The sequence below is a fragment of the Theropithecus gelada genome, unplaced genomic scaffold, assembly GCF_003255815.1.
Source record: "Theropithecus gelada isolate Dixy unplaced genomic scaffold, Tgel_1.0 HiC_scaffold_15876, whole genome shotgun sequence".
Taxonomy (NCBI): domain Eukaryota; kingdom Metazoa; phylum Chordata; class Mammalia; order Primates; family Cercopithecidae; genus Theropithecus; species Theropithecus gelada.
The window spans coordinates 170,349-196,939 of NW_020257632.1; the positions used below are offsets into that span (position 1 = coordinate 170,349).

The window sequence follows — 26,591 nt, forward strand, 5'->3', positions numbered from 1 at the left end:
TCTCTTGGGGCTGGCTTGCTTGTGTCTGCTTAAGTGGTCACTACAACAGGGAAAATTTAAGCTCCCTGCTGCTCTTTCTGTGGCTGGCTGAATGCTTGTCCTGCAGGCCTAGATTCTGAAGAAGTAATGGGAAGCCTCCACTTCAGCTTCAGGTCTAAGCTGTGTTCTTTAATGCAGTTTCTTGGGAATAAAAGCCCAAACTTGAATTCATATCCAGCTTCTGAATCGATTTTTAAATTTATTCATAGAATTTGGCACTTCTCTCATGGAGGGGGTAGGATTAGGCTGTAAAAGAAAATCCTAACCATTGCTATCATTAGAATGATATTTCTATTACTATTATTTACTTTTAATTTGCACTTATGTTTACTTCAATATTACGTGTGTTTATATAGTATGTAGGCAGCACATTTTGCTAGTTTGTGTTTCTTAGGTTGCAAATCCTAGGGGACAGGATAGCATTAGTGAATTTTTGTGTGTTCAGCCCTGAGTAAGGTACAAATGACCAGTGAAGAATTAGTTTTGGGAACAAATTTCTCAGGAATATTGTGTTTGCTTTGGTAATCTATTGGCTAGAACTGTGATTCTTAATGTTCTATAGAATAATAAGCTGTTTTGTAGAATTTTTTATGCTTTCACAAAAAGATATATGACTGCTTTCTAGTCTTAAATTTCACACACTTACTTTATTGCATCAGTTTCTTTAATTCTGTTTTTTGCAATGACATCTGGAGGAATTGTTCTCCAACCAAAGTTCATGGGCCACACAAAGATGCCTCTTTGAAAGTTGTCCACTGTCATGTAACTAATCCAGGAAGAAAAAACCAAAGTGTTATCTGGGATTATATAAATCTTTATGTACTTTATCAATTTGGTTTCACAAAGTAGTCAAATGAATGAAACAAGTGCTTATGATGATTTTAGAGCACCACCTTTTAATAATAGTTCAAGAACATTTACAAGTACGATTTGCTTTAGTAACTAATTGGCTTGATTATTTGTGCTTAACTTATACTTTTATTTTAATACTGTTCTGGCCAGTTTTGAAGAAAAAAAAAGTACAAGGGCAACTTAGAAGCACATACGTGTTTCCCACAGAAATAAGAACTAAACTTGAGGTAAATAAATATTTGTGGGTTCAGCTAAATATAAAGGGGAAAAAACAGATAATTACTATTAGGATTTATTGGTATTTAGAGTTAAGAATTTGTAGTGACCAGATAGATTATTGCATCAGCAGACTCTGATCCCAAGATATCGACCATGCTTTTCCATTTATTTAAGTAAGCCGTATATGTTTTGGATTTTCAAAAAATGCACATATTGGGTATATACTCAGCACTTTCTGCTGCTTGTGTTTACATATGTGCTTAGAAGTATCTTGTGGAATGTGTCAATATTACCTCATATCCTTATCATTGATGACTTCGATTACTGGACAGGCCACTTTCTTTCTACTTAAATACACTCTTTCCAGAAGAGGTTCCAACCAACCAACGTTACATTCCACGTGAGAATCTAAAAATGTCAACACATCACCTAGAGAGCCAAAAACACAAAAATCTTTGAAAATACAGTATACTGAATGTGTGTACTTCATGTTCAAAAGTATTGATGATTGCTCCAGAAATGTAGCTGTAAATGCAGTAATCTTTTTTTTTTTTCTTCTGAATTCGTGGTCAGCATAATTTCATTTCATACTGAAATGAGAGGAACTTTGCTCCTAGGAGTCCTGTGGTACAAACATAATTTAGGTTTGGAAAAAATTGGTAAGCCATTTAGAATGGGTAAAAGAATCTGAAAAGAATACTTGGTATTAAAGGTAGTTGCTGAAGTCCCCTCTAAGAGAGTGTGCCCATTAACGCTGGGGGTGCAGGATTTGGGACTTTGTTTTTAAGAAGCAGAGAGACTGAGATGACAAGTTTGTCCTTAGGAATGATGAAGAGGAAAAATTACTTCACACAATAGGGATGAAAGAAATTAAAGTGGAGGAACCGGCAAGGCTAGGAGGTACTGGAAAAGAGTTATAGGAGACGGGAGTAGGGAATGGGAGGTTGCTGATTAATGAGTATGGAGTTTTATTTTTGCAAGGTAAAAAGAGTCATGTAGACTGCACATCAATGTGAACGTATGTAACACTATGGGCCTGTACACTTAAAAATGGTTAAGATGGTCCATTTTTATATTCTATGTATTTTACACAATTTTTAAAAAGACTTAAGAGGAAGAAAAAGAAAATAAAAGGAAAAGAAACTTGGAGACCAGAAGTAGTATTAAGAACTCTTTTTTTCCCTGTTAGTTGTGTGAAGTAACACTCTTTCCCTCCCCAGTGAAACCTCAGTAGCATCTACATTGCTCCAGAGGATCTTATACAAGTGAAGTATGTGTATGTGTGTGTGTGGTGTGATGTGTGTGTGAGAGAGTGTAACAACCTAGGAAATAAGCTCCTGGTCCAGATCCTATGTGTGATCTTTCAGGCCCAACCACAGGTAAAACAAAGGCTCTACCTAGTGGGGCGCTCATGGGGGAAACCTGCTTTCTCACTCAGACTTGGTGCCCAGCCAGTGTGTTGAAGTCTCTAAAGGGAGTTGTGGTCCAGGACTCAGACCCTCCACTCGGCTGCAGGACTTGCTCTTCTGCCTGTCTGCATTCCTAACCCAGGTGCCTCCATTCAGGCCAAAGCCTCTGCCAGGACCACTTTATTGGAGAGGGAATGGGTCTCGAAGACACTTTGCTCAACTCGGACTCACTCTTCAGTGCTTTCCCACTCCTAGCCTTTCCCTTTCTTACTCTGGATCCCAGGGCCACATAACAGAAGAACCCTTTTGTGCTGCGTTCCTTGGGCAGGCAGTGAGCTGCCCCTCTTGTCTGCTCTGCTCTGCTCTGATCCACTACTCAGCAACATTCCAGGGGGAAAAATGGAACACAGGAGGAGCCAATGCCTTCTCCTCTTCAGTCTCCTGCTGATACTGTTGCAGTAAGGGATTAAGGCTTGACTACTGCTTTCATTTTGGTTTATCATTTTAATTGACTGTGTTGATACCTGGATGCTCAGCTCAGCTCTTGACACACCTGTAAGAGCAACCATCATCTAAGTGCTTGTTCTATGCCAGCCTCTGTTCTAAACATTCTTCATGGATGTTTTGTGTCGTCCTTACAACAACCCTGCAGTATAGAACTAATTTTTATTCCCACTTAAGAGACAAGGAAACTAAAGAACAAAGACCTTAGGTAACTTTTCTACGGTTGCACAGTTAACAAACAGCAATGTGATATTAGAAAACAAGTAGCTCATTCCATAGATTACGTTCCTTAAAAATTGCTAGAAGGAGGCAGAGCTTTGGGTATGGGAAGGCTTAGAAAACAAAATGAGGACAGTTATCTAGATGATAGATCATTATCACCGAAATCTGCAAACTACCTCTCAATTAATGGAATTTAGCATCATATTAATTACTTGGTTAACAATGGCATTTTTGCATCAGGGTAAGGTATTGGTGTGGAGTGTTCTTGAAGAGTCTGTTTAGTGAAACCATCTGTGAGAGGCAACTCCCCCACCATGTAGTCTTCTGTTCTTGGAGACAGCAGTTTCATTTCCTGACCAGGCTGGAAGGGTCCTATTTTCAGGGCATTAATGCTTGTTTGACAATGACAGGGTATTGTCCCCTGCATGGTCTGAATGTATGTGTCAATCCAAAATTCATATTTTGAAACCTAACCCTAAGGTGATAGTATTAGGAGGTGGGGCCTTTGTGATAAGATCATGAGGGTGGAGCCTTCTTAAGTAGGATTAGTACCCATATGAAAGAGGCTGGAGAGTGTTTGTGAGCCCCTTTTGCCCTTCCACCAGGTAAGGTCACAGCAACAAGGTGCCACCTTTGAAGCAGACAATGAGCTGTCACTAGACACCGAATCTGCTACTGCCTTGATCTTGGACTTCCCAGCCTCCAAAACTGTGATCAATAAATATATGCTATTTATAAATTATCTAGTGTAAGGCATTTTGTTATAGCAGCCCAAAAGGACTAAGCCATCTCCTAAGGGTGTCCTTTGGGGATGGCACCTTTGGGACAACCCTCTCCCCGGTCATGGGAAGACTCACAGGGTCATGTAGGTATATGAAGCATGGCCTGCTAAAGTCCACTTGGCTAGTGGTATACAATGTGGTAAAAAAAAAGATTCCTGGCCGAGCGTGGTGGCTCATGCCTGTAATCTTAGCACTTTGGGAGGCCGAGGTGGTAGGATCATGAGGCTGAGAGATCAAGGCCATCCTGGCCAACATGGTGAAACCCCATCTCTACTAAAAATACAAAAATTAGCTGGGCCTGTGTGTGTGCCTGTAGCCCTAGCTATTCAGGAGGCTGGGGCAGGAAAAGCACTTGAACCCGGGAGGTGGAGGTTGCAGTGAGCAGAGATCGAGGCACTGCACTCCAGCCTGGTGACACAGCGAGACTCCGTCTCAAAAACAAAAAACAAAAAACACAAAAACAAAAACAAAAAATAAGATTTCTACTTGTGGTCCATTCAGACCTAGAGTTTAAAGAGCAGTGTTTACTATACCACCTGTCCCTATCCCCATAGCAACCTTACGAAGTCAAAGGGGCCTGGATTATCTTTCTCAGTCCCTAGTGGCAGCAGGATGGGTTCCCAAACCTACATTCACTTCCCACCTGGCCCAGATCCCTATGAAAATTCTCATTCATTTGCTGCCAGGACCTAAGGGAAGCAGCATCTGCTCAAAACATAGTCTGGAATTTTATATTGTTTTATTTTGGGGAAGAGGAGAATCCTCCCATGCATGCATGCTATTGCTCTACTTTCAGACATTTTGTTTTAAAATAAGATCTTAGGACTATGTTAGGTGAGAAAACAGGGAGCTTTCTGTGTAGCTGACTCTTGGTGGGATTTCTGATTGGTGTGATTATTGTCTATGGACATTGTACACACTGCTCCTGATTTGGAGAGGCTGAGAAGCACAGCGAAATAAGCATAGCATTAAAGTTACATACAATAGCCTTCAATCCGAGCTCTGCTTTTCCTAGCCAGTTTAGATAAGTTACTTAACCTTTTTGAGCTTTGCCTTGTAAAGATATTTCTAAGATCTACCTCATACCTAAATTCTTTAAAAATGGCTAGTATAATTTACTGTCAGAATAATCAACCCAATCACTTAAAATTTTTAAATTGACACATAATAATTTATATATATTTATAGGGTACATAGTGATATTTGATACATAAAATGTGTAGTGATCAAATCAGGGTAATTAGCATGTCAATCACCTCAAACATTTATCATTTATGTGTATTGGGAACATTCAAAATCCTCTCTGATAGCTGCTTGAAAACATATAATAAACTATTGTTAACTATAGTGACCCTATAGTGCTATAGAGCACTAGATTTGGAAAGGGTAGGGGAGAGGGGATATAGGGAGAGGTTGGTTAAAGAATATAAAATTTTAGTCCAATCTTGATTGCTACCTGGTAGGATTTTCTGTTTCTAAGGATAGGTCACAATAATACTGGATTGTTTACAGATGGGTTTCATTTGTAACTTAAAAATTTGGAGGGTGGGGGGCAACATAAAACTGTTCAATGTGCCAAACAATTTTGGGTCCTTGTTGAGCATGGACCCCCACTTATATCCAGTGTACCAACCTGGAATATTGCTGCAGAACCAGTTAATGCTGGATGGTTATGTCAAGGGTTCCTCGAGGGATGTTGGCTTGGCATGCCATTTAATTTTACATAATGCCTCCTAAGTAACGCTAAGGAAATAATTTTTACCTGCAGCAGATACAAGTTATAAAAGTTTGCAGAAAGATGTCTACTGTTGCTTTTTAGGAGACCTTGGAGTTTGCTAGGAGTTAGATGTCACCTGTCCAGTTACTTAAAGTTAGCCAAGTGATTATTTAGAATGCTCATAGAAATGTCAGGCATTTTGCTAAACGCCATGTCATGAAGGAAATGAAAACCTAATATTTACTCTGACTCTCTACTGCCTGACTGTAACTCCTCTTGGCAGGGCAGTAAATCATTTGGTCTGTTCCATACTAGGAAGGAATGTGGGTGATCTACTTGTTCCCTGATATTTCATTTACTGCATCTTTTAAATTCTGTTGGCTTCATAGAGTGAGCAATTCTTAGAGATCCATTGCCCCTGGCCTACCTGTCAAATTTTGAAATCCTACTTGGGACTCTCAACCTCCTCATTCACAGCAAGCAACTGATTGGACCTAATCTTTTTGCCTGAAATAGATTCAGATGAAGAACTAACATGCCCTGGAAACGGAATGCATAGTAGACATCGCTAACGGTAAGGCAGATCAGTGCTTGGCCCCTTATTATTTTGCAGATGATTGCAGACTTTCAGAGAGCCTGCTGCAGACCTTCAGAGAGCCTCATAATACCATGGGACCAAAATAGGCCATCTGACTTCTATTTTTGCATGTCTTTGGATCTCTGGATCTCACCCTTGCCTGTTAATTCCCTTTTGAGTCCTAAAGGGCAAATCTGTAGGGAACAGTTGCGCCAAGGCCTGTCAGGTTCTGGACTCAGATTCTTATCTTTAAACTCTTTGTTTGGTGAGGCATCCTAGAGAAAATTTTTGTCTGCTGTCTTTGCTGACCTCTAATTTACAGGAACTCTTCAGGAGGCCCTTAGTCTCTTACTTATCTCTACTCTTGAGAGCTGTGGCACACCTAGGAGAGTTTGAGAGGACCCACCCCGCCTGCCATCTCTGCTCAATGCCAGTCTCTGAATTACATTCTCTGCTAAAACTGATCCTGCATTGCCTTGAATTCCCCACAGGGGACAGGTGTACTTCCTGGCATTGGATGTATCCCTGGGCAAGGATACATCGAGACACACCTTTCTTCTTTCCAAACTCTCAAGTACCTAAGCTCCACTAATGCTGCTCAAAGTGTAGGTCACAGACCCTGCTGTCTACAGGGAGATAGCAATAGAAATTGAGAACAAATATTTTAAAACTTTATAGCAATTTGCCAAATTTATAAATTTATATATATATATATATATATATATATATATTTTTTTTTTTTGAGACACTGTTTTGCTCTTGTTGCCCAAGCTAGAGTGCAGTGGTGTGATATCACCTCACTGCAACCTCCGCCTCCCGGGTTCAAGAGATTCTCTGCCTTAGCCTCCTGAGTAGCTGGGATTACAGGCACCCACCACCACTCCTGGCTAATTTTTTGTATTTTTAGTAGAGACAGGGTTTTGCCATGTTGGGTAGGCTGGTCTCGAACTCCTGACTTCAGGTGATCTGCCTGCCTCAGCCTCCCAAAGTGCTGGGATTACTGGCGTGAGCCACTGCACCCAGCCATATATAATTTATATATAATAAAAATGGGTTTGTGTTTTATATATCTACTTTCCTTTTTGAGTACTTAATATTTGTTATAATTTACAAAGGGGTAGGTCAATAAAAAAATGGAAATTAGGGGAAAAAAGTCCTTTTTAGATAGTTTGGGAAGCATCACTCTACTAGGCAGTGGCAAGCAATTAAGATACACCTAGCTGGGGTCTTTCAAACTGAGAGCTGTAGATCCTCTTAGTGAATCAATCACTAAATCAATTTATTGAGATTGGCCAGGATCTAAAAAATAAATAACATAGAAAAGAAGATATTAGAATCTATTCCACATGTTATTTGATAAACTGTCTACTGTAGTTATATGTGTGATTACACATGTAGTGAATTGTGATGAAAAATTTATTTCTACACAAGTCATCATCAAAATGGTTTGAAAGTTACTGAGCTAATATTCTCAAGGGTGTTAATGAATCTGAATTTACATTCAGATTTGCTAAATTCAAAGAAATTACTTTATGAATGTAACTGCAAACACTTGAGCAAGCAGTTGCAACTGCTTTAATCAAGCTCATAACACCCCTTCTAAGACACGCCACCCATGTCGTCTAATAGTTTGGACTGTGTCGGAGGCCATTACTAGCATACTCTGTGCTCCATGCAGGCAGAGAGAATATTTTTAAATAAGTAATCCATATTTGGTTCTGTATTCTACTTTCTGCACATGAATATCTAATTTTCATCTCAAATTTATATGGACAAAATCAAAACTCAACTGCAATTCCAAACCTGCTCCTCCAATTTTGAGCCTACCACCCACCAAGCTGTTCAGATACCAGTCCTAGGGTTTGTTTCTGATTGCTCTCATTCTCTTCACATCCTATCTGATGGCAAGTCCTATACGTTCCATGTGCACAATCTATGATGAAGCTGACCATTTCTCCCATTTACCCTGGCACCTCCCTGGTACTTGGACAACTAAAATAGCCTCCTAACTGGCCTCCCTACTTCGTTTTTCATCTTCCTAATATCCATTATCTACACAGTGGCCAAAATGAACTTTCAAAATGTACATCAGACAGTTTTGTTCCCATTTAACATTCTTCACTGGCTTCACCTTATACTGAGAATAATGCCTACAATCTTTAAGTGATGCACAAAACTTTAGAAAAACTTGCTTTTTTCTTTCCCCCCAAATGAATCTTTTATGACTCTCCCCATGGTCAGCACCCATGAGTCAAAATGAACTTATTTCTTTACCTTGAATATGCCAAGCTCATTTCTTCATTAGGACATTTGTACTTCTTGTTCCATTTGCTTGGGAATAGTCTTCACCCAGACCTCAGCTCAAAAGTTACCTACTAAAACTAGTTCTTGAGTATCCTATTTGTACATCATTTATAGATAATTATTTTCCAAAGGAAATTAAGCATGGAATGCCATTAGATTTTTCTGAATGCAGTCTCTCATCGAGAATCTTAACTGTCACTGCAATGCCAATTTTGGTGTGATGTATTTGTTGTTCACTTAAAATTTCCTCTACAAAGAGAAGACATTTGTTAGCAAACCAATGAAATGAGAAGAGCTTCAAATATGGGGTCCAGTTACGAGAAAATTAAACTCACGTAAGCAGATAATTTCCCATCAGAACATGCTTGAATTTAAGCTGGTGAAGAACTGTAAAAGCAGGGCGTACAGGACCGGAGTAGTGACTAAGTGTCTAGAGGCCTCAAGGTGTAGTAGATAAGAGGATGGCCTCTGGAGTCAGGGCATTCAGGTGCCAGCTTTGGATTTACCACTGACTAGATGGGTGAGCTTGCATAAGGCACAGCCTCACTGCACCTCTATATTCTCATATGTAGAATGAGGATGTGATTGAACCCATCTCATAGAGTTATTGTGAGGATTCAATCAGTTAATATATGAAGTATTCAGAATGGCACCTAGCATATAAGTCAGCTAGTATCACAGGGCACAGATCCTTCCTTAGAAACTTATGAGCGTGAACCCAAATGTTTGATGTTGTTTGTAGAATACTCATAAAATAGACTCATTTCTCATTCACTCACCAACACCTGCACACTAAAAAAAGGAGGGGAAAAGAAGGCATATGGCCTTTGGGGAAGGCAGAAAAAACCTAGGAAGAACAGACATGGGTCAGAGAAGAGAGGGGTGAGGATTGTAGAATTAAAACTTTATGAAATCTTGAAATACTGATTGGTCAGGTCAAAAAGGCACAGGCTTGAAGAAGCTCCTAGTGACCAAATTTGGGACAATTTGAACACCAACAAGAATAATGGTGATATAATATACATTTAACTTCTAAGCCATAAATCCATATTGGTGAGGGGATGAGAGGGAGGGGAGAGGGAGGTTGAGGGGGAAGGGAGGAAGAGTTAGAAAACAGGAGAGGGAGAGATAGAGATTTTTTTCCTTACACATGAGTGCCAGCTAAATAAAAAAGAATGAATTATAGAAAAGCAACTTATCAGTCCTCAATGTAATAATTGATTTAAGCAAGGATCATCAATGGATACTAAAAACCATTGGGTAAAACATTGTAAGAAAAACAGAATATTCTCATGGGTTAATGTATCATTCCACAAATTACTTCTTACTTCCAAAGTAAAGATCTAGCTGTCAACATCTTAACTAACTTCTCAAAGTTAGTATCAACAATACTGGTGATATTATGTTATATTATATGCCTCTTGATGAGATGTTTACCGTTTCTATCACCTATGTAGTAGCATTCTATATAATATTTTCACTCCAAAAACATTTATCCTGCAGGTAACAAGAGGAACTCGAAAATTTCAGAACATGGTCAGTTGTACCAAACAAATGGCATGAACTTAAAATACACACACACAAACACACACACACACACACACACACACACAAATGTTTAAGCAAAGTGTGAGGAGTTGAGTATTCTAGACTAAGAAGACCAAACTATCAAATGCAGGGTATGAAACTTAATTAGTTTCTGAATTTAAAAAAAACGTTTTGCGGCCTGTAATCCCAGCATTTTGGGAGGCTGAGGCAGGCAGATCACGATGTCAGGAGATCAAGACCATCCTGGCTAATGTGGTGAAACCCCATCTCCATTAAAAATACAAAAAATTAGCCAGGCATGGTGGCGGGTGCCTGTAGTCCCAGCTACTCGGGATGCTGAGGCAGGAGAATGGCCTGAACCTGGGAGGCGGAGCTTGCAGTGAGCGGAGATGGCGCCACTGCACTCCAGCCTGCACTCCAGCCTGGGCGTCAGAGCAAGACTCCGTCAAAAAAACAAAAAAACAAAAAAAAATCCAAAACCAAAAAAATTTTGGGAACAATGACAAAACTTGAAAATAGCATATAGTAGGTATTATATTTAGTTATGAAAGCTGTGCTTATTTAAGAGAATGCTCCTGTTCTTCAGAGACGCCTACTGAGGTCCTTAGGGGTGCAGTATGATGATGTCTGTAACTTCTTTTTCAAAGGTTCAGGAAAAAAGTATCTACAATAGGTGTCTATGTGTGTTTATGATAGAGCACATATTATAAAAACTTTAAAACGGATGGAACTAAGTGATGCATATATAGGCATCATTGTGCTAGTCTTTCACATTTTCTGTATGTTTGAGAAACATTTTAAATTAAAACAAAATGTAACACACAAAAAAATGAGTAGCTTCTTACCTGTTGCATTCTGTGCTCCTGCCAGCCTGGCCCTTATTAAGCCATGTCTCTCTTTGAGATGAAGAATCCGAACTTTTGGAAACTGGGACATGTATTTATCCAAATTATCTTTTAGGTAGTCTACATCAGAGTAAAGATAAACCAGGAACACTTGAATTAGCTAAGTCTAGATAGTATCAGAAGTGCCTTCCCGAAGTCAAATGCCAAAAACTATGACATTACCATCATCACTGAATTTTATTCCTTGGGTCATAATTTTATTTTCTGATGTCATTTTCTTGGAAGGATTCTGTCTCATTTCAATATTCAAAGCTGTCTGATTTTTCAAACCCCAAATCTTTGTTTTCAGTGTTGCAAGGTGATACAGTGGAGGGCACACCTTTCTGAGTATTTGTCAAGGTAGGGGAATATTTGCCTTAAAATAAATGTAGCTCAGGCTTCTGCACAATTCTGCTTCTACTCTCAACCCCACCTCTTGCAAAAGCCCTTTCCATGACCCAAGGAAGAGGCTAAACAATGTGTGCAAATAAGACCCTTTCATTTCCTACTCTGACATCCCCTTCCATTACACCTTTTCTCTCTTATTAGATGGCTATGGAGGGATCCAGCTAAAGGAACAGTTTTCTGGGGGCTTTATGAGCCATGTTTATGTGACTTATAGTCACTTCTGTGTGTAATTAAGCTATTGACAGCTATCCTAGGTCGGAATGGCTTCCAGAAAACTTTCTAAGAAAGTTTTTCTTAGGACCCTGAAAACTGAATAAGCTTCAGGTCCCACAGAATCTGGACCTACCCCTCATGGAGGGACTCTTATCTACTTTCTAATTGGGTGCTATTTTTGTTTATGCTTTCAAGGCCACGTTTTATGTTTTCAGCCAGTTTTTCTCTGTCATCCCACAGTTTCTTGAGCTCAATGTGATTATGGTAGAAACTGTGAAGCTAAAGAAACTTCCCATGTTGCTGTGGTCACAGCTCAAGGCTAAGACTTAGCTTAAGGCTAAGTATATTAGCATTGCCAAGTCTTTGCTATTTTCTAAACTTTTCTGAAAAATGGGTTCCATTTTGGGAATTTGTAATGTGGCTGTCAGACCACCTACATACACAAGTTATTTGACAACCTAAAGAGTGAGATTCTTCACTGTAATAAACAAAAATGAATGTAAAGGCTGTGGTGGATTCTTCTTTTGAACTTTATTGGAATCACCTCATCTCTCTTGTCCTATTGGCAATTTGTCTTCTTAACACTTAACTGAACACATCATATGCCTTGCTCTCAAGGAAGAAGCCATAAGACCTCAATTTCTTTGCCTTCCATAAAGTCCAACTGTAACTCTAGTTATTACCAGTAGGCAAGGCCTCCCTTTAATTGTGATTCCATTAAAAGGGATTTATGCAATTGTAGAGGACATCTAAACTCCAGTACTTCAAAGTACCCATCTCCAAGGAGCCATAGTTAGAAGATCATTCTAACATGGTAGGAGAGTTACAACTGAGACAACTAACTGATTAGAGCTCCAGATGACTTTTAATGTCCACAGATGCTTAGACTTATGTCTCTGAGGCTCCACGTAAAACAATGCATTTGTACAATGTTTATGCTTCATCAAATTATCTTGTAATTTTGCCATCCAAACTGCTACCAAACTTTGCTTCCACCAAACTTTGAAATTTCAAGAGATAGCCCGAGTGGTTTTCTTACCTTTGGTGCTGAAGTCATCTACCAGCAGAATCTCCTTGATGAGGTACGGAGGAGAGCGATTGAGGACACTGTGAACAGATCTCAGGAGAGTGGACCACACTTCATCCACAAAGCACATGATGACACTGGTGGTTGGGAGGTTATTGTGAACTAGATGCTCTGTACATCTGGGCCGGAATATAAGCAGAGCACAAGAGATGTGCTAAGGAGATCCACAAGATAGTTTTAAAAGTCACAGAGTGTGATGGTGTGCATATACATACACAGTCTGTCATCGATCTGTCTGGTCTATCAATCATCTATTTATATATACCAATGATGATTTTATTATTTATCATGTACCTTTTCTTGAGGAGGGGTACATGCAAAATAAAAAAGCAGAAGGATTACCTGTAACAGTGGTTGTTGTAAAAGGACAAGAGATGCAAGACATGAGAATGTTCCATGGAGACATCACACTGCGGTGGAAAGGACATGGGCTTTACAGATAGTTAGACTCTATTTTAAATCTCATGGCCAATATTTCTCAGGTCTTTAACCATTAATGCCTTCTTTAACTTCTCTGTGCCTCAATTTCCTCGTCTGTAGAATGAGGTAATAAATGGTTCTTATTCAATAGAGTTTTGTAGCCTAGTGATAATGTACATACAAAGCCTAGCAGGGTTCCTGGCACAGGAATTTATGAAATGGTAGTTACTGCTATCATTACTAGTTTATATGTTAGAAGATAGCATTCTGACTTATTTAATGTTCCCAAGTAGTTTATGATTGCCTTTCCAACTGGTCATCTGCCAAGTGCCACGGCATCTATTCTTTTCTCCCATTTTGCTTGTGTATGTACTTATGGCATAATATATATGTGCTAAATAATTAAACTCTTTTCAGCTTCCCTGTCTGGGGCTCCCTTGCTGACACTCTGCTACAGAATAGCCACAGTTGAAAAACCATTTTGCTGGAATGCAATCCAGGCTACAGTGGGAGTTAGTATTCACGCGGGTTGCAACTGGCCTGGGTTTTTTCCCATGCCCTGCGGAATACACTGCCTCACTGCTGGCATTCTTTCACCCCCTGCCTGTGCCACTCTTCATAGGCAGTGTCTAGTGGAACCTCACAAAATGTATTTGCCATCTTACTAACACAGCTACTGTCAGTAATGTGATCATTAATGATGATGATCATAAACATTATAAGCATTCCATATTATTTCAATGTCGACCTCAAATTACCAGCATCTCTTTCTCTTTCTATTGGTGAATAATCAAAATCATGGAAAGACTAGTCCATGATTCTACTGTTAGTAAATGGCAGAGCGGGGATATGAACACTGATCCAGTCTGGCTCCAAAAGTAACCATTGAGGAAGCCTTAGATCCACAAGAATAGAAGCAGCTGGCAGTAGATGTAGCATTTTGTGAGAGCTGGCACTTCTGCCAAATAACATGGTTACACTTTACTTATTCCATAAATAAAAATAGGTAAGAGCAAAAACCATAGTAAAGCAAATCACATTTGCATGGCACTCTAGTGTTGCCAGAGTGCTATTCTGTACATAATTGAATTCGGTCTTCATGACAACTGCTTGAGATACATATTATTATACACTTCTTCAAATAGAGCAAACTAAATCTTGGGAAGTTAAATGACTTACGCACATCATCCACCTAGAAAGGATATATAAGGAAATGTGAACAAATAATGTTTTCACTTTACTGCTGGTTTTTCTGTAGGAGAATGGGTTTTGGAAATAGATATGTGCTCAAATATCAGTTTTTCTAATTACGGATTTGGAACAGCTTTACTACTTCTTTGAACCTCAATTTGCCAACTACAAAGCTGAAATTAAACATGTACCTGTAAGATTACATATAAATATTATGTAAAGCTCATCTAATATATATCTGACACATAGGGAGTACTTAAGAAATGGTAGACAAATCCAGCTATGCTTCATAATATCAATGGTTTCCTAAATGGTTGTTTATCATAACAATTGACAAAGCCTTAGAAAAATATAAATATCCAATCCTCAGCACCAGAAAATCAATGTACAAGGTTTGCAGAGGGCCCAAGAATCCATGTCTTAAAATACAAACAAATAAAACAAAATGCAAAGAAACCAACCAACCAACAAACAAAAGAACGACTCACAAATCATTGATTGGTGAGTTTAAGAACTTGAGCTCGCCGGGCGCGGTGGCTCAAGCCTGTAATCCCAGCACTTTGGGAGGCCGAGACGGGCGGATCACGAGGTCAGGAGATCGAGACCATCCTGGCTAACACGGTGAAACCCCGTCTCTACTAAAAAATACAAAAAACTAGCCAGGCGAGGTGGCGGGCCCCTGTAGTCCCAGCTACTCGGGAGGCTGAGGCAGGAGAATGGCGTAAACCCGGGAGGCGGAGCTTGCAGTGAGCAGAGATCCGGCCACTGCACTCCAGCCTGGGCGACAGAGCTAGACTCTGTCCCCAAAAAAAAACAAAAAAAAACAAAACAAAAAAAAAAAACTTGAGCTCAAAATAAAGTTAATTTATTCTTATTATTTGAGGCTAATATTAAAAAAAATAAATTGAGGGCTGATAGAAGCATGTCCTAAATGTTCAAGTGACATAGAATTAAAATAACACATTTTGATTCAGTATCTTGATGTAGTGATCAGGTATCTAATGCTAACTTAAAATAGCAGACTGTCTAAACTAATACTAGTCTACACAAAGGATCCATGCATTGGCATTTCTGAATAATATGAGAAGATATTCCTCTCTTCACTTAAGAGCTTTATCAGTTTACTTTGGTTACCATAACAAATTACTGAAAATTCTGCTTAACAGTTCCTTCCTGAATGTATCTATTTTCTCTCACATTTTTACTCTGAACAGAAAGAAGATAACAGTCCGCATCCTCAACATTTTGCTTGGTACTCTCCTCAGCTAAATATCCGAGTTAATCATTGACAAGTTCTGCTAATTTTCACATGACTATAGGACACAATTAAGCCAAGCTCACTGCCACTATGTAACACGGATCATTTTTCCTCCATTTCTCAATCATGTGCTCTGTATTTCCTTCTAAGCCTGTACCAGAAGTACTTACAGTGCTCATATTTTTGCCAACATTCTGCTCAAGATAGCATACATATTTTCAAAGACGACTGATAGAAGCTTGCTTTCTATTTTTTTCTGAAACAGAGTCTTGCTCTGTTGCCCAGGCAGGAGTGCAATGGCACAATCTTGATAGAAGCTTTCTCTACTGTGCCACTCACTTCCTTCTGAGCCCTCACCAACAGCATACTTGATATCCATATTTCTACCACCAGTGACTTCAGGGCATTCTAGGTTTTTTCTGTGATGCTTCACAGAATTCTTCCAGCCTCTACCTATTACCTAATTCCTTGGTGTATTAGGCCATTTTTGTGTTGCTCTAAAGAAATCCACCTGGCCAGGTACCTGTAATCCCAGCAATTTGGGAGGCCGAGGCAGGCAGATCACTTGAGGTCAGGAGTTCGAGACCAGCGTGGCCAACATGGTGAAATCCAGTATCTACTAAAAATACAAATATTAGCCGGGCATGGTAGCAGGTGCCTGTAATCCCAGCTATTTGGGAGGCTGAGGCAGGGAGAATTATTTGAACGCTGGAGGTGGAGGTTGTAGTGTGTAGTGAGCTGAGATCACACCACTGCACTCTAGCCTGGGTGACAGAGTGAGACTCCATCTATAAAAAAAAAAAAAAAAGAAATACCTGAGACTAGCTAATTTACAAAGAAAAGAGGTTTAATTGGCTCACAGTTCTGCAGGCTGTACAGGAAGCATGGCTCTGGCATGTGCTCAGCTCCCAGTGAAGCCTCAGGGAGCTTTTACCCATGGCAGAAGACAAAGCGGGAGCAGGCATGTCACATGACAGAGCAAGCAAGAGACAGCAAGGTGAGGTCTCCCACCCTTTTAAACAACCAAATCTTGTGTGAACTGAAGGAGAACTCACATATCACCAAGAGGATGGCACTAAGTCATTCATTACAGATCTGCCTCTGTGATCCAATACCTCCCACCAAGTCTCACCTCCAACACTGGAGGTCACATTTCAACATGAGATTTGAAGGGGACAAACATCCAAACCATATAACTTGGACATTCCTTGGATGATACTTCTGTATTTTGGGGTATTTGTTATAGCAGCACCTCACTCCTTGATACCAAATTTATATTAGTTTCTTCTGACTACCATGACAAATTACCACAAACTTGGTAACATATTCTGTCACATTTCTGGGGGCCAGAATTCTAAAACCAAGATGTCAATGGGGCCTCACTCCCTCCACAAGCTGTAGGGGAGATTTAGTTCCTTGCCTCTTTCAGTTTCTGCTGGCAATCCTTGACTTGTTACATCACTCAAATCTCTCTCTCTGTCTTCACATCACTTTCTCCTCTGTCTCTCTCTGGGTGAAACCTCTGGCTGGCTCTCTTTTTTATAAAAGTGTTTATACATGTGATTTAGGGCATTTGGGGCCTATCTGGGTAATTCAGGGTAAATGTCTCCTCTCAAGATCCTTCATCACATCTCTTGCTTCAGAAGGTAATATTTACTCTTTTTCCAGGTGAGGTAACAATCACAGGTTCTGACAATTAGGAAGTAAATATAGTTTTGGAGAACCATGTCTTTTAGCCTGACACAAGGGCTTATTGAGTTAAGGCAAGAAATAGGCTGGGTGAGGTAGCTCATGCCTGTAATCCCAGCACTTTGGGAGGCCAAGGCAGGTGGATCACTTGAGGTCAGGAGTTCGAGACCAGCCCAACCAACATGGAGAAACTCCGTCTCTACTAAAAAATACAAAAAATTGAGGTCTGCTCCAAGATGGCCAAGTAGGAAGAGCTCTGGTCTGCAGCTCCCAGAGTGATTGACACAGAAGACGGGTGATTCCTGCATTTCCAACTGAGGTACCTGGTTCATCTCACTGGGGCTGGTTGGACAGTGGGTGCAGCCCACGGAGGGTGAGCTGAAGCAGGGTGGAGCATTGCCTTACCCGGGAAGCACAAGGAGTCTGGGGATTTCCCTTTCTTAGCCAAGGGAAGCTGTGACAGATTGTACCTGAAAAAATGGGACACTTTCGCCCAAATACTGTGCTTTTCCCACTGTCTTAGCAACAGGCAGACCAGGAGATTCTCTCCTGTGTCTGGCTCGGTGGGTCCCACACCCACGGAGCCTTGCTCACTGCTAGTGCAGCAGTATGAGATCAAACTGGGAGGCAGCAGCCTAGCTAGGGGAGGGACGTCCACCATTGCTGAGGCTTGCGTAGGTAAACAAAGCAGTCGGGAAACTCAAACTGGGCGGAGCCCACTGCAGCTCAGCAAGGCCTACTGCCTCTGTAGACTCCACCTTTGTGAGCAGGGCATAGGTGAACAAAAGGCAGCAGACAACTTCTGCACACTTAAACATCCCTATCTGACAGCTCTGAAAAGAGCAGTGATTCTCCCAGCACAACATTTGAGCTCTGAAAATGGACAGACTGCCTCCGCAAGTGGGTCCCTGATCCCTGTATAGCCTAACTGGGAGACACCTCATATAGGTGGGTGTCCCTCTGGGACGAAGCTTCCAGCGGAAGGACCAAGCAGCAATATTTGCTGTTCTGTAGCCTCCACTGGTGATACCCAGTCAAACAGGGTCTGGAGTGGACCTCCAGCAAACTCTAACAGATCTGCAGCTGAGGGACCTGACTGTTAGAAGGAAAACTAACAAACAGAAAGGAATACCATCAACATCAACAAAAAGGACATCTACACTAAAACCCCATCTGTAGGTCATCAACATCAAAGACCAAAGGTAGATAAAACCACAAAGATGGGGAGAAAGCAGGGCAGAAAAGCTGAAAACTGTAAAAATCAGAGTACCTCTTCTCCAAAGGATTGCAGTTCCTTGCCAGCAATGGAACAAAGCTGGATGGAGAATGACTTGGACAAGTTGATAGAAGTAGGCTTCAGAAGGTCAGTAATAACAAACTTCACTGAGCTAAAGGAGCATGTTCAAACCCATCACAAGGAAGTAAAAACCTTGAAGAAAGGCTAGATGAATCGCTAACTAGAACAGTGTAGAGAAGACATTAAATGACCCGATGGAGCTGAAAACCTGATGGGCAAGAGAACTTTGTGATGCATGCACAAGCTTCAATAGCCGATTCAATCAAGTGGAAGAAAGAGTATCAGTGATTGAATATCAAATGAATGAAATGAAGTGAGAAGAGAAGTTTAGAGAAAAAAGAGTAAAAAGAAATGAACAAATCCTACAAGAAATATGGGACTATGTGAAAAGACCAAATCTACATCTGACTGGTGTACCTGAAAGTGATGGGGAGAATGGAACCAAGTTGGAAAACACCCTTCAAGATATTATCCAGGAGAACGTCCCCAACCTAGCAAGGCAGGCCAACATTCAAATTCAGGAAATACAGAGAACACCACAAAGATACTCCTTGAGAAGAGCAACCCCAAGATAAATAATTGTCAGATTCACCAAGGTTGAAGTGAAGGAAAAATGTTAAGGGCAGCCAGAGAGAAAGGTCGTGTTACCCACAAAGGGAAACTCATAGGACTAACAGCAGATTTTTTGGCAGAAACTCTACAAGCCAGAAGAGAGTGGGGTCCAATATTCAACATTCTGAAAGAAAAGAATTTTCAACCCAGAATTTCATATACAGCCAAACTAAGCTTCATGAGTGAAGGAGAAATGAAATCCTTTACAGACAAGCAAATGCTGAGAGATTTTGTCAACACCAGGCCTGCCTTACAAGAGCTCTTGAAGGAAGCAATCAACATGGAAAGAAACAACCCATACCAGCCACTGCAAAAACAGGCCAAATTGTAAAGACCATTGATGCTATGAAGAAACTGCATCAATTAATGGGCAAAATAACCAGCTAACATCATGACAGGATCAAATTCAAACATAACAATATTAACCTTAAGTGTAAATGGGCTAAATGCCCCAGTGAAAATACACAGACTGGCAAATTGGATAGAATCAATACCCATCAGTGTGCTGTATTCAGGAGACCCATCTCATGTGCAGAGACACACATAGGCTCAAAATAAAGGGATAGAGGCAGATCTACCAAGCAAATGGAAAGCAAAAAAAAGCAGGGGTTGCAATCCTAGTCTCTGATAAAGCAGACTTTAAACCAACAAAGATCAAAAGAGACAAAGAAGGCCATTACATAATGGTAAAGGAATCAATTCAAGAAGAAGAGCTAACTATCCTAAATATATGTGCACCCAATAGAGGAGTACCCAGATTCATAAAGCAAGTCCTTAGAGACCTACAAAGAGACTTAGACTCCCACACAATAATAATGGGAGACTTTGACACCCCACTGTCAATATTAGACAGATCAACGAGACAGAAGGTTAAAAGGGATATCCAGGACTTGAACTCAGCTCTGCACCAAGCAGACCAAATAGACATCTACAGAATTCTCCACCCCAAATCAACAGAATATTCATTCTTCATAGCACAGCATCACACTTATTCTAAAATTGACCACATAATTGAAAGTAAAGCACTCCTCAACAAATGTAAAATAACAGAAATCACAACAAACTGTCTCTCAGAACACAGTGCAATCAAATTAGAACTCAGGATTAAGGAATTTACTAAAAACCACACAACTACGTGGAAACTGAACAACCTGCTCCTGAATGACTACTGAGTAAATAACGAAATGAAGGCAGAAATAAAGATGTTCTTTGAAACCAGTGAGAGCAAAGACACAACATACCAGAATCTCTGGGACACATTTAAAGCAGTGTGTAGAGGGAAATTTGTAACACTAAATGCCCACAAGAGAAAGCAGGAAAGATCTAAAATCAACACCCTAACATCACAATTAAAAGAACTAGAGAAGCAAGAGCAAACACATTCAAAAGCTAGCAGAAGGCAAGAAATTACTAAGATCAGAGGAGAGCTAAAAGAGCTAGAGACACAAAAAACCCTTCAAAAAATCAATGAGTCCAGGAGCGGGTTTTTTGAAAAGATCAACAAACTTGATAGACTGCTAGCAAGACTAATAAAGAATAAAAGAGAGAAGAATCAAATAGACACAATAAAAAATGATGTCACCACTGATACCACAGAAATACAAACTACTGTCAGAGAACACTATAAACACCTCTACTCAAATAAACTAGAAAATCTAGAAGAAATGGATAAATTCCTAGACACATACACCCTCCCAAGACTAAACCAGGAAGAAGTTGAATCTCTGAATAGATCAATAACAGGCTCTGAAATTGAGGCAATAATTAATAGCCTACCAAACAAAAAAATCCAGGACCAGACAGATTCACAGTCAAATTCTACCAGAGGTACAAAGAGGAGGTGGTACCATTCCTTCTCAAACTGTTCCAATCAATACAAAAAGCGGGAATCTTCCCTAACTCATTTTATGGGGCCAGCATCATCCTGATATCAAAGCCTGGCAGAGACACAACAAAAAAAGAGAATGTTAGACCAATATCCCTGATGAACATCGATGCAAAAATCCTCAATAAAATACTGGCAAACCAGAATCCAGCAGCACATCAAAAAGCTTATCCACGATGATCAGGTCAGCTTCACCCCTGGGATGCAAGGCTAGTTCAACATACACAAATAAATAAATGTAATCCATCATATAAACAGAACCAAAGACAAAAACCACCTGATTATCTCAATAGATGCAGAAAAGGCCTTCAACAAAATTCAGCAGCCCTTCATGCTAAAATCTCTTAATAAACTAGGTATTGATGGAATGTATCTCAAAATAATAAGAGTTATTTATGACAATCCCACAGCCAATATCATACTGAATTGGTAAAAACTGGAATCATTCCCTTTGAAAACTGGCACAAGACAAGGATGCTCTCTCTCACCATTCCTATTCAACATAGTGTTGGAAATTCTGGCCATGGCAATCAGGCAAGAGAAAGAAATAAAGGGTATTCAATTAGGAAAAGAGGAAGTCAAATTGTCCCTGTTTGCAGATGACATGATTGTATATTTAAAAAACCCCCTCACCTCAGCCCAAAATCTCCTTAAGCTTATCAGCAACTTTAGCAAAGTCTCAGGATACAAAATCAATGTGTAGAAATCACAAGCATTCTTATACACGAATAACAGAGAATCAAATTCCTATACAGGAATAACAGAGAGCCAAATCATGAGTGAACTCCCATTCACAATTGCTACAAAGAGAATAAAATACCTAGGAATCCAACTTACAAGGGATGTGGAGAACCTCTTCAAGGAGAAATACAAACCACTGCTCAATGAAATAAAAGAGGACACAAACAAATGCAAGAACATTCCATACTCATGGATAGGAAGAATCAAAATAGTGAAAATGGCCATACTGTCCAAGGTAATTTATAGATTCAATGCCGTCCCCATCAAGCAACCTATGACTTTCTTCACAGAATTGGAAAAAACTCCTTTAAAGTCCATATGGAACCAAAAAAGAGCCCACATTGCCAAGACACTCCTAAGCAAAAAGAACAAAGCTGGAGGCATCATGCTACCTGACTTCAAACTATACTACAAGGCCACAGTAACCAAAACAGCATGGAACTGGCACCAAAACAGATACATAGACCAATGGAAAAGAACAGAGGCCTCAGAAATAACATCACACATCTACAACCATCTGATCTTCAACAAACCTGACAAAAACAAGAAATGGGGAAAGAATTCCCTATTTAATAAATGGTGCTGGGAAAACTGGCGAGCCATATGTAGAAAGCTGAAACTGGATCCCTTCCTTACACCTTATACAAAAATTAATTCAAGATGGATTAAAGACTTAAATGTTAGACCTAAAACCATAAAAATCCTAGAAGAAAACCTAGGCAATACCATTCAGGACATAGGCATGGACAAGGACTTAATGACTAAAACACAAAAGCAATGGCAACAAAAGTCAAAATAGACAAATGGGATCTAATTAAACTAAAGAGCTTCTGCCTGGCAAAAGAAACTACCATCAGAGTGAACATGCAACTTACAGAATGGGAGAAAATTTTTGCAATCTACCCATCTGACAAAGGACTCATATCCAGAATCTTCAAATAGCTCAAACAAACTTACAAGAAAAAAAACAACCCCATCAAAAAGTGGGCAAAGGATATGAACAGACACTTCTCCAAAGAAGATGTTTATGCAGCCAACAGACACATGAAAAAATATTCATCAGCACTGGTCATCAGAGAAATGCAAATCAAAACCACAAGAGATACCATCTCACGCCAGTTAGAATGATGATCATTAAAAAGTCAGGAAATAACAGATGCTGGAGAGGATGTGGACAAATAGGAACGCTTTTACATTGTTGGTGGGAGTGTAAATTAGTTCAACCAGTGTGGAAGACAGTGTGGCAAGTCCTCAAGGATCTAGAACTAGAAATACCATTTGACCCAGTGATCCCATTACCAGCTATATACCCAAAGGATTATAAATCATGCTACTATAAAGACACATGCACACGTATGTTTATTGTGGCACTATTAACGATAGTAAAGACTTGGAACCAACCCAAATGTCCATCAATGATAGACTGGATTAAGAAAATGTGGCACATATACACCATGGAATACTATGCAGCCTTAAAAAAAGGATGAGTTCATGTCCTTTGCAGGGACATGGATGAAGCTGGAAACCATCATTCTCAGCAAACTATCGCAAGGACAAAAATCCAAACACCACATATTCTCATTCATAGGTAGGAATTGAACAATGAGAACACTTGGACACAGGGCAGGGAACATCACACACTGCGCTCTGTTGTGGGGTGGGGGGCTGGAGTAGGGATAGCATTAGGAGAAACACCTAATGTAAATGACGAGTTGAGGGGTGCAGCAAACCAACATAAACCTGCACATTGGACACATGTACCCTACAACTTAAAGTACAAAAAAAAAAAAAAAATACAAAAAATTACCCAGGAATCGTGGCAGGCACCTGTAATCCCAGCTACCCGGGAGGCTAAGGCAGGAGAATTGCTTGAAGCCAGCGGGGCAGAGGGTACAGTGAGCTGAGATCGTGCCATTGCACTCCAGCCTTGGCAACAAGAGTGAAATTCTGTCTCAAAAACAAAAACAAAACAAACAAACAAAAAGCAAGAAATGTGCTGTTTTCAAATAAAAATTTAAAATGGTTTCTCTACCCCTCAACAAAAGGTAGGTTTATTTTGAATTTACAGAATTGTTAGTCATGCTGTTTTTTTTTCTCTAAATTTGAAGCTTCTTTGTAGTTTTAGGAGTTTGCACATTGAAGTCCATGAAAGTGTTAATTGGTGATACCAAATTATGAACTATTGTATTGAAACTCAATTTTAGAAAAGAAAGATAATTAGAAAAAAAAAGAAGAAAGAATATAAATTGAGGAGCTTCCAAGAAGTACATAAAAAATTGGTCTATTTGGTTGCATGATTACCAACAATTCCAACAATTAAGGGACAATTTTGGAACTGGACAGACTTTAAACTCTGAAATGTTTTTCATAAGGCAAAAGAGGAAACATCTCCAAAATAAGATTCTAATTCTCAGAATCTCTTGTGGTGAACATTAAAGACCAGAGTGATGAGACTAAAGTTTCCCAACGAGAGATTGGTGGGGCGAGAGCACAATGAACTACAAAGTAAAAGGTAAATGAACAATGAAACACCATCTCATACCACTTAGAATGGCAGTTGTTAAAAAGTCAGAAAACAACTGTTGCTGGCAAGGCTGTGAAGAAAAGAGAATGCTTATACACTTCCATACTGTTGGTAGGAATGTAGTTCCTACCAATTACTTTATGCACTGTACAAGGCAGTTTGGAGATACCTCAAAGAACTTAACATAGAACTACCATTTGAGCAAGCATTCTAATTACTAGGTATATATCCAAATGAAAATAAGTTGTTCTACCAAAACAATTCAGCACTATTCACAATAGCAAAGACATGTAATCAACCTAGGTGCCCCTCAATGGTGGATTGGATAAAGAAAATATGATACATATATACCATGGAATCCTATGAAGCCATAAAAAAGAATAAAATCATTTCCTTAGCAGCAATATGAATGCAGCTGGAGGACATTATCCTTAGCAAATTAACAGAGGACTAGAAAACCAAATATCACATGTTCTCACTTATAAGTGGGAGCTAAGCACTGGGTACTCATAGACATAAAGATGGCAACGATAGGCACTGGGGTCTACTAGAGAGGGTAAGGAAGGAGGGGCAAAGGTTGAATAACTGATTGTTGGGTACTATGCTCAGTACCTGGGTGACAGAATCATTTGTAATCCTAAACCTCAGCAGAACGCATTATACCCCTGTAACAAACCTGCACATGCACTTCCTGAATCTAAAATGTTGAAATTATTTAAAAAAGGAGTAAAACGTGAATGTGGGAAAGGATAGTATTTTGCAGACAATTTTGGGAGAAAACCTAGAAAAGAAAGACATAGGAGGGTAGATAGGTGGGATACAAGGAAAATTTGTCATCCCTGTTCTCCCTTCCTCTCTTGAGTAGAAATGGACAGAATCATTTTTATGAGCATCAGAGAAGGTACAGATAGAACTAAGAGTTGAAAAAAAATCAGTAATTGATAGGATTATCAATAAAGCAAGGTCTCCTTATGTTAACCCACCTTACAGTGGCAGTTGATGCAATTAACAAGTCTAGTTTCTTTTGGCCACTGTCCATTTTTAAATTTTTTGTCCCATGAGACACTACACTCTCCTAGTTTTCACCCATCACTCACTGGCTTTTCACCTTCAGTTTCCTTCTCAGCTTTCCTTTCCTCTTAACAAACACAAGATTCTCAGAGCTGGGTCTGGGGCTTTGTTTTCTTCTATGTATGATATGACTGTATGAGCCCATCATGCCCACAGTTTTAAGTGTGATAATATCTTCCTAGTTTATATCCAGGTCAGCTTTCCCATCTGAATTGCAGATTTACCTTACATCTAAACAACTTTTGAACATCTCCTCTGCATGTCTCACAGGCATCTCACTCATAATGTGTCTGAAACAGAAACCTTGACTTCACCCCACTCAATCCAACCAGCTCCTTTGCATTTCCCTCATAATGGCATCACCATCCTCCTTGCTGCAGAAATATGGATTCTCGTCTAGAATTCACGCTCTTCCTGACTGTAAATATAATCAATCCATCAACTTCTATTCTGTATATTGCCAACAAATATCTCAACTCTAACATCTTTATACCTCCACAGTTGCCTCCCCTGGCTCTTGAGCATCCATTCCCTTTCTCCAGGATTATTGCTGGAGTCCCATAATGGGACACTACTTCCACAGTTTTTCAGATCAACACCACTCTCCTGTCTAAAATCCTCAGTCAATTTCTATGGGACAAAGTGAAAAGGAAAAAAAAAAAAAATCCACATTCTTTAGTTTATAGGACCCCTGCCCACCTTTCCAACTGCCTGTCATTCCACTCTCCCCTCACACACTCCACCTTGGCCTTCTTTCAGTTCCTTGAAGAATGCTGCAGCTTTTGTTATTTGCTTAACTTCTAGCATTTTTGCTACCCTTCCCATATCTTCGTGGCTGGCTGCTTCTGTTCATTTAGTTCCTATCTTAAATATTCCCTTCACAGAGATGCCGTCTCTGACTACCCTCTCAAAATTTAGGTATTCTTTTATTATTCCCTATTTCAGTCACCTGTGTTTCTGTCATAGCATTCATTTATCAATCTTATTTCCTTATCTTCTGCATCCAAAATTTTCTGAGGGCAGGACAAATCTGCCTTGCCTACTGCAGTACCACAAGCTTCCAGCACAATTACACAATAAATATTTGATAAATATGTATTGAATGCATGAATGGATGGATGGAGATGAGATGGAGCTT

The 26,591-nt window shown here is 39.8% G+C and overlaps 1 protein-coding gene across 1 annotated transcript in view; it reads right to left on the reverse strand.

The window, feature by feature from the left end:
- The window catches only part of LOC112617087 (polypeptide N-acetylgalactosaminyltransferase 5-like), a 54,427-nt gene that overhangs the window by 15,153 nt on the left and 12,683 nt on the right, over nucleotides 1-26,591 (reverse strand). The window contains exons 2-5 of the mRNA XM_025373812.1: nucleotides 12,718-12,884; nucleotides 11,019-11,138; nucleotides 1,404-1,539; nucleotides 686-805 (exon numbers count right to left, since the gene is read on the reverse strand). Of these exons, the coding sequence (XP_025229597.1) occupies nucleotides 686-805; nucleotides 1,404-1,539; nucleotides 11,019-11,138; nucleotides 12,718-12,884 (543 nt within the window). The remainder of the gene's footprint in view (nucleotides 1-685; nucleotides 806-1,403; nucleotides 1,540-11,018; nucleotides 11,139-12,717; nucleotides 12,885-26,591) is intronic.